Source organism: Heteronotia binoei, chromosome 12 (assembly GCF_032191835.1).
Source record: "Heteronotia binoei isolate CCM8104 ecotype False Entrance Well chromosome 12, APGP_CSIRO_Hbin_v1, whole genome shotgun sequence".
In the NCBI taxonomy this organism is placed as follows: Eukaryota; Metazoa; Chordata; class Lepidosauria; order Squamata; family Gekkonidae; genus Heteronotia; species Heteronotia binoei.
Genome location: NC_083234.1, coordinates 79922079 through 79930834, shown reverse-complemented (window position 1 = coordinate 79930834; position 8756 = coordinate 79922079). Strand labels below are relative to the sequence as shown.

The window sequence follows — 8756 nt, the reverse complement described above, 5'->3', positions numbered from 1 at the left end:
GGAGCAGAGTCCAGCAGCGGCTCCTAGCCACAGCCTGTTGTTGGAACTCTCTGTCTGGGGCAGGGGGGCGGGTTGGCCCCTGTGTGCCACAAGGAGTTGGGCTGGACGGGCCACTGCCCTGCTGCAGCCTGGCTTCTGGGAGGTTCTGGGCTGTGCAGCTGGCTCCCTTCTTGCTGCCTCCCGCCTTCCATGCAGGCTCCGGGGGGGGGGGGGCTAGTCCGAGCCCGGGGGTTTCCTTTTCCGGCCGGCGAGGAAGCCCCTCCGCCCCCAGGCCGCCGGGCCAGGCGCAGCTGGAGCAGGAAGGAAGGCAGGGAGGGGAGGGGAGGGGAGGGGAGGGCGGCGCTGCGAGCCCCGCCCCCTCGCCGGCCGGCCCGCCCTCCCCGTCTCTCTCTCGCTCTCTCTCTCGCTCTCGGGCGGGTTGGGCGCCGCGCAGCTGCCGAGCCAGAGGGGAGCTGAGCGGAGGGGCGGCCGTGCCGGGGCCGGGGCCGGCGATGGGGCCGGGGGAGTAGCGGGCGGGCGGGCGGGCGCCATGGAGGAGTGGCGGCAGTGCGGGCGCTGGCTGATCGACTGCAAGGTGCTGCCGGGCAACCACCGCGTGGTGTGGCCGTCGGCCGTGGTCTTCGAGCTGGCCCAGGCGCTGCGCGACGGCGTCCTCCTCTGCCAGCTGCTGCACCACCTGGCGCCCGGCTCCGTCGACCTCAAGGACATCAACTTCAGGCCGCAGATGTCCCAGGTAGGCGCCGCCCGCGCTGCTCGCGACACCCCTGCCGGGAAGGCCGCCAAGGGAGGCCGGCTTGCCCGAGAGCCCCCGGCCCTCCCCTCCCGCAGCACAGCAGCCTTCAGGGGCCCTTGGAGTGGCACGTGGTGCCTTCGAGCAGCTGCACAGAAAAGCCTGCTTGGGGGGCCCTGGTGCCCAGGCAACTCGCCTCTGGACTGGCAGCAGCGGCTTCTGCGGGGCTCCCTCCACGTGAGTCTCAGGTGCCGACCCTCCCAGCCATGCCCTGCAGCAGTTGGGTCTCTCTGGCCCCCAGACTGGGGGGTCTTTGCTGTGACCTTCCAGGCAACTTTGGGGCACCTGCGGTTTCCCTTTTTCTTGCGATCCTCTTTTCTTCTCCACAGAGGGTTATTCTCTGCTTTTCTCAGAAGTGTTGGGCTGCGTTGCCTAGCGACTGTTAGACCTTAGAGGCAACATCCCACCGAAGAGGAAGAACTCTCTCAGGGCCACACCATTGCAAAGGGCAGTGTGGTGGCTGAGAGCTCCCTGGGGGGAGGGGGTTTGTGTGTGTGCGCGCGCACACGCCTACCCGATTTTTGAAGTGGAATAGCCAAGGTGGTCTCTCACAGGAACCCCCCCCCCCTCCCCTCTTGCCTCTGGTCTCAAGGCATTTGGAGCCTTGGGATGGTGTGCCAGGGCCTTTCCTGGGTTGTCCGTGGGAGTTGCACAGCAGAGTACCTTGTGGTTCAAGGAGCTTCAGGGCTTGGCTTGTTGGTGTTTGGAGTTCTGGGTCCAGGAAAGCTGCTGTGTGTCCCCCTGCATATGGCTGCTGAACACGCTTTGTACAGGTGGGGAAGTTTAACGGACTTGGCAAATAATTTCATGTCAGCAGTCAGTGTGCCTCAGCCTCTCCCCCCATGTTCTCAGATGTGTTCAGCCCAAAGTCCATGTTCCTCCTTGCCTGCCTCCTTTCCGATTGATCCTTAGAACAGTCCTGTGAGTGGCTGGCTCCAAAGTCACCCCGGGGCGTTGAAGCTGGGCTCCCCCATTCCTAGCCTGTGTCCATGTGGGCCCCGCCTGCCTCCAGGCTCTCTGCCATCGCCTCACCTGCTCACTTCCACCCTTGTTCTAGACCCCCCCCCCCCCGCCTTGAGTGGGACTGGAGCAAGCAGCCTTGGCATTTGGGGCTTCATCTCCCCACGCTTCCCGTGTTCAGGCCAGCACCCAGGAGGCGCCACAAGCACCAGACGGATGGCCTGATTTCTCTCCACTCAGCAGTGGAAGCTTCCTGGTTGGGTAACTGATGTTGGTAGGGGAGGACAGTGGCAAGAAGTCCTTGGGCCCCCTTGTCCCTGGAAGTGGGTTGTAACCTCAGGATAAGTGCCTCGAAGTAATGACTCTGAATGCTGCCATGCCAAAAAAGGCAATTTGGGACAACGTGTGTGTGTGCGTGTGCTCAGGAGGCTTGCATGCTGAAGGCAGATGCACTCAAAGGGACTTGGAGACGAGTTGCAAGACACTTTGGTGTTGTGCTTTCCATCCACACGTCCTCTGTCAGACAGGTTGGACAAGTCTGTAAAGCAATGCAGAACCTGTTTCACCAGAGGCCAAAGAGGAGATGGCTGTACACCCCACAAGACCCCAACCCTTTCCCCTCATTTCCACTCTGTGGTCCCATTCTAGTGAGTGACTTGACCAAGGTTGTTGGTAATGTGCACCAGAAGGCACCAGAACGAGGACAGTCCCAATCCACCGCATCGGCTCTGCTGCAGACATTCCCAAAGATGCTGCAGTCCAGCTGCCTGTGATTTTTGAAGTGTTCAATGCCACACTTGGCTTCCCGGGACCACTGTTGATCTTCCGGTGGAGCATGGAAGCACGTTTGCCAAAGTTTTCTGTAATGTGTGCTTCAAGCTGGCACTGTAAACTGGTAGGGATTGGATGGGAGTAGCTGGTCTTGTGTGGTAGGTGTGGTCTGAATTCAGTTGAATTCAAACTCTTTACAAATGCATTTGAACAAGAACAAGTGAAATCTCTGCAGCCCGCCTGTTTTGTTTTACAGAGTGATGATGTCAGAGTGTATTCTCTGGGAATGGGGATCCTGTGGGGGTGGGAGTTCTGCCTCTGAAGAGACCTGCTTTGCAGGATTCAACTCAGGCCTCCTGAGCCCAGCAGTTGTGGGAAGAATCCCAACACTTACCAGGCACTGGATCTGCCCTGCTCTGCTCTAGGGAGGCTGTGAACTTTACAAAATCAACAAAGTGATTGAATCTGCTCTGAGTGGCTTTGTGTTTTGCTTGGAGTTCTGAGGGAACGCCGTCCGTTTTGGGCAGCTTTGAGCTGGGTAGGCACTACCTTTGCAGGCTTCCCTGTGTATAAGTTGCTATGCAAGCTACTGAGCAGATGATGGCTTGATAAATTGCATCTGTGCTTGCTTTTCTTTGTGTGTCAGCTGGTAGATAGAGGGTTCTCAGTTGCATAAGGCTTCGGGTGAGAGAGTCAGAAAGAACTCTGTAGCTCTTACAAGTCACGGTGAGATCCCGGGAGTTCCCTGGCTTTTGTGACAAAGGGGTACAGAATCAGGCAGCGTTCCTAGATCAAGGGAGCCTCCACACATCTAAAGCCCACAGATGTCTTGGGGAAATTCAAAATATATGCAGTAAATATCAAACTTATTTAAGCTCATTTTACTTCTTATTGTTGTTGTTAAAATTGGACTTCTAGCACACCCTACTCCACAAAGAGGCTGAGGGCAAGTTACACCAATTAATGAATACATCTAGTCCAACCCCCTGCACAATACAGGAAATTCACAAATAGCTCTCCCTAAGTTCACAGAATCAGCATTGCTGTTAGATGGCCATCCAGCCTTTGTTTAAAAAACCCCAAGGAAGGAGAGCCCACCACAGCCTGAGGAAGCCTGTTCCACTGAGGAACGACTCTAATTGTCAGGAAGTTCTTCCTAATGTTGAGCTGGAAACTTTTCTGATTTAATTTCAGTTTGGTTCTGGTCCTACCTTCTGGGGTGACAGAAAACAATTCTGCACCATCCTCTATAGGACAGACCTTCAAGTACTTGAAGATGGTGACTATATCACCTCTCAGCCACTGCTTCTCCAGGCTAAACATGCCCAGCTCCTTCAACTTTTCCTCATAGGACTTGGCCTCCAGACCCCTCACTGTCTTCATCACCCTCCTCTGGACCCATTCCAGCTTGTCTATATCCTTCTTGAAATGTGGTACCCAAAATGGAACACAATACTCCAGGTGAGGTATTACCAGAGCAGAACAAAGTGATACCATCACTTCATATGATCTGGACACTAAAGGTAAAAGTAGTCCCCTGTGCAAGCACCAATCATTTCCAACTCTGGGGTGATGTTGCATCACAACGTTTTCATGGCAGACTTTTTACGGGGTGGTTTGCCATTGCTTTCCCCAGTCATCTACACTTTACTTCCAGCAAGCTGGGTACTCATTTTACTGGCCTTAGAAGGCCGAGTCAACTTTGAGCCGGCTACCTGAACCCATTTTCTGCCGGGATCAAACTCAGGTTCTGAGCAGAGCTTGGACTGCAGTACTGCAGCTTACCACTCTGCGCCATGGGGCTTCTTATCTGGACACTATACTTCCGTTAATACAGCCCAAAATTGCATTCGCCTTTTTAGTTACTGCATCACACTGTTGACTCATGTTCAGTGTATGGTCCACTAAGACCCCTAGATCCTTTTCGCACAGATTATTGTCAGGACAAGTCTGCCCCATCCTATAGCTATGCATTGGATTTTTCCTACCTAAATGCAGAACTTTACATTTATCCCTGTTAAAATTCATTTCATTGGTTTCAGCCCAGTTTCCCAGCCTGTCAAGATCACCTTGTATCCTCTTTCTGATTTCTATTGTATTTGCAACCCCTCCTAATTTAGTATCATCTGCAAATTTAATAAGCATTCCCTCTATTCCTTCATCCATGTCATTTATAAAGATGTTGAACAAATCAGGTCCCAGGACAGATCCTTCAGGCACTCCACTTGTCACTCCTCTCCAAGAGGATGAGGAACCATTCACAAGCACTCTTTGGGTGCGATCTGTCAACCAGTTACAGATTCACCTAACGGTAATAGGATCCAAACCACATTTTACCAACTTGTCAACAAGGATAGTATGTGGAACCTTATCAAAAACCTTACTGAAATCAAGGTATTCCCCTGATCCAATAAGGTAGTCACTTTCTCAAAAAAAGAGATCAGGTTAGGTTTACATGACTTGTTCTTGAGAAACCCATGCTGGCTCTTAGTAATCACAGCCGTCCTTTCAAAATGTCCCAGGACTGACTGACTGATGATTTGTTCTAAAACTTTTCCAGGTATAGACGTCAAGCTGACAGGTTGGTAGTTACCCAGATCCTCCTTTTCCCCCTTCTTGAAGATGGGGACAACATTCGCCCGCCTCCAATCTTCTGGCACTTCTCCTGTTCTCTAAAAATTCTCAAAAATAATAGCCAGAGGCTCAGAAATTACATCCACAAGTTCTTTTAGTACCTTTGAATGCCGTTCATCTGGCCCTGAGGAGTTAGTTTCATTTAAAGGAACTAGGTGTGTTTGCAGTACCCCCAGGGCCTTTTTTGCAGAAAAAGCCAAGGAGGAACTTATTTGCATATTAGGCCACACGCTTGATGTCACCATTGTTTTACACAGGGCTTTTTGTGGAAAAAGCCCAGCAGGAACTCATTTGTATATTAGGCCACACCCCATGACCCCAAGTCAGCCAGAGCTGCGTTCCTGTGTGTTCTTGCTCAGAAAAAGCCCTGATATGCTGATCCTAGGTTGCAATTCCCTACCCTCATTATATGCTCTGCTTTTGCCATGTTGAGCACCGTTTCCCTCACAAGAGAAGAGAAGTCGGAATGGAGCAGTTCTGTCCTCCGTTCCTCACCTGTTACAGTTTCACTTTCCTGTCCTCGCAATGGGCCTACTATGTCCTTGCTCTTTTTCTTATTTTGAACATAAGAAAAGAACCCTTTTAAAAACCCAGCTTCTAAAACGTCAAACCAAGCATTGACAGCAATAAAAGCATCAATAGATAACAACAGCCATTTATGGCATCAACCAGGGCTTTTTCTGAGCAGGAACGCCGTTCCGGCTGGCTTGGTGCCTCATATGCAAATGATCGCTGCTGGGCTTTCTCTACAAAAAAAGCCCTGGTGTCAACTATTATTCCATATCTGGTTGCTCCCATATAGATTCCCCACAAGTGTACAGATGGGTGACAAAACAGGCTGCACACAACAAGCAAAGCTGGCAATGCAGGGAGGGGGAGGCCAAAGAACCTGAAGGAAGAGTGCGGGAAGAGTGTTCCACCAGGCTGGTGCCAGAGCCAAGAAGGGGGTGGGCACCGTCAGCAGTGCTCTTCTGGGGACATAATGGGAGAGGTGGTTCTGAAGGTATGTTGGTCTCAGACTGCAGAGGGCTTTAAAGGTCAAAACCAGAACCTTGAAATTGACCCGCTATTCGTCTGGAAGCCAGTGCAGCTGTTAGTGCACCAGATGTATGTGTGCTCTTAATGGTGCTCCTGGCAGAATACACACCACTGCATTATGGGCCAGATCAGACTTAAGAGTAGCCCTGTGTAGAGTGAATTGAAGTAGTCCAGCCTGGAGATGGCCGCTGCATGGGTCACTGCAGCTAAGTAAGGGGGAGAGAGATAGGGAGCCAGTTGCCTGATCTGGGAGAGATGGAAGAATGCCCATCTGGCTACGTTTTGATTTGGGCCTCCATAGATAACAAGGCATCCAAAATCATGCCCAGACTCTTCAGTGTCAGGCCTGGTATCAACAGCAACCCATCAAGAGCTGGGAGCTGGATCCTCATTCCCACACCCCCTTGGCTCAGGCAAAGGACCTCTGTCTTTGATGGATTTAATTTCAGTTGACTCTGTTTTAACCACCCAGCCACAGCCTTAGAGCATATTGATGGTAACCTAGCCCAAAACTCCAGACCAACTGGGTGAGGGGGTGCATAGAGATGTTAAATAACATATGGCAGAGGTGGCCAACGGTAGCTCTCCAGATGTTTTTTGCCTACAACTCCCATCAGCCCCAACCAGCATGGCCAATGGCTGGGGCTGATGGGAGTTGTAGGCAAAAACATCTGGAGAGCTGCTGTTGGCCACCCCTGCCATATGGGAAAGAATTGCATACGAAAGGGTAACAGTGAGATTACCAAAGGGTAACAGTGAGATTCTTTCCCTGTGTGCCACCCTCAGTCCCTGACAGTGAAGAAGAGGCCAGCCACTGTAAGGCTATCCCAAGTAATTCCAAATTGGCGAAGTGATGGGTCACAAGATCATAATCAGCCATATTGAATGCTGCTGTCATATCAAGTAACAACAGCTGATCCACCTCAATCCAGGTGTCCCCAGAGGTCATCTGTAAGAGCGACCAGCACCGTCTCTGTCTAGAGGCCATAGAAATGCATAATTTATAGCTTCAGCGCATAAAATTGTGCAGTATGACATATTTATGAAGCAATATAAATGCTTAGTTTACTACAAGCAAAATTTGCAAATATAGTCACTGCTAAAGAGAAAGCTGCAAACTGCCATATTCTGTTACTTTAGCACATGCATCTTAGTTTTTACCAACCTGCAAGACAGGAGAAAATTGAAGTTGTGTGTATGCTGTTTTCATCCTGTATTAAAGAAATATAAGTGTGTTGTTTAGGCAGTATGTGAATGTTTGTGAAGGGCTTGCATGTCTCCAAGTCAGATCAGTTTGTTGAATATTGGCAGCTTGCAAACTAAAAGGGCAAGTGATTGAAGACGAGGTGGTCAAGTGGACTGTACCACTGCCAAATTCTGGTGGAGGAGGCCACATTTCAGTATTCTCTTGTGCTTTTTAAAACCAAACTACTCAGCAAGTAAAAACCAGTACACTGATGCAAGAGGTTCTACCTCAACCAATTAAAAGAAAATCTGTGTTCTAAGACACTACAAAATATTCCATACAATATTACTATATTTCTATTACATGAAAAATATATGAGAAACACACAAACAATGATACATTGACTCAAATCCCCATAATGACAAATTTCAAATAACAAGAAGAAAGACTGCAGATCAAAATGTAACAACCAATGCAACTTCCAGATAAGTCAGACATTTCAGGATCAAACCCTTCTTCAGGAAGTAATTTCACTCCAAACCAAAGTTTTACTCATCAAGGTCCTGATTCATATTCGGAAGCTGTCATCTTTCTTCTTGGACCAGACCCTCCACTTCTTCGCAAGTGACTTCTACAGTTTGCCTGGACTTTCACTTCCCATGCTTCGTTCAATACAAATAGGAGGAGTCCTAATTTAATGTTATTTGAAATTTGTCATTAGGGGGATTTGAGTCATATATCATTTGTGTGTTTCTCATATATTTTTCACAGTGGCCCCGTGGCACAGAGTGGTAAAGCAGCGGTACTGCAGTACTGAGGTCTGAACTCTCTGCTCACGACCTGAGTTCGATTCTGGCGGAAGCTGGATTCAGGTAGCCAGCCCAAGGCTGACTCAGCCTTCTATTTTTCTGAGGTCTGTAAAATGAGTCCCCAGCTTGCTGGGGGGAAAGTGTAAAAGACTGGGGAAGGCAATGGCAAACCACCCCGTAAAAAGTCTGCTGTGAAAACATTGTGAGAGCAACGTCACCCCAGAGTCAGAAACGACTGGTGCTTGCACAGGGGACTTTTCCTTTTAGCATTCAGCGGCCCCGTGGCGCAGAGTGGTAAAGCAGCAGTACTGAGGTCTGAACTCTCTGCTCACGACTTGAGTTCGATTCTGGCGGAAGCTGGATTCAGGTAGCCAGCCAAAGGTTGACTCAGCCTTCCATCCTTCCGAGGTCAGTAAAATGAGTCCCCAGCTTGCTGGGGGGGAAAGTGCAGATGACTGGGGAAGGCAATGGCAAACCACCCGTAAAACGTCTGCCGTGAAAGCGTTGTGAAAGCAACGCCACCCCAGAGTCGGAAACAACTGGTGCTTGCACAGGGGACCTTTCCTTT

The 8756-nt window shown here is 50.4% G+C and overlaps 1 protein-coding gene across 1 annotated transcript in view; it reads left to right on the top strand.

Annotated features, from left to right (window-relative positions):
• The first annotated feature begins 505 nt into the window (after positions 1-505).
• Positions 506-8756, top strand: part of VAV2 (vav guanine nucleotide exchange factor 2) — a 282288-nt gene continuing 274037 nt past the window's right edge. The window contains exon 1 of the mRNA XM_060250995.1: positions 506-733. Coding sequence (XP_060106978.1) covers positions 530-733 — 204 coding nt within the window. The 5' untranslated portion in view covers positions 506-529. The remainder of the gene's footprint in view (positions 734-8756) is intronic.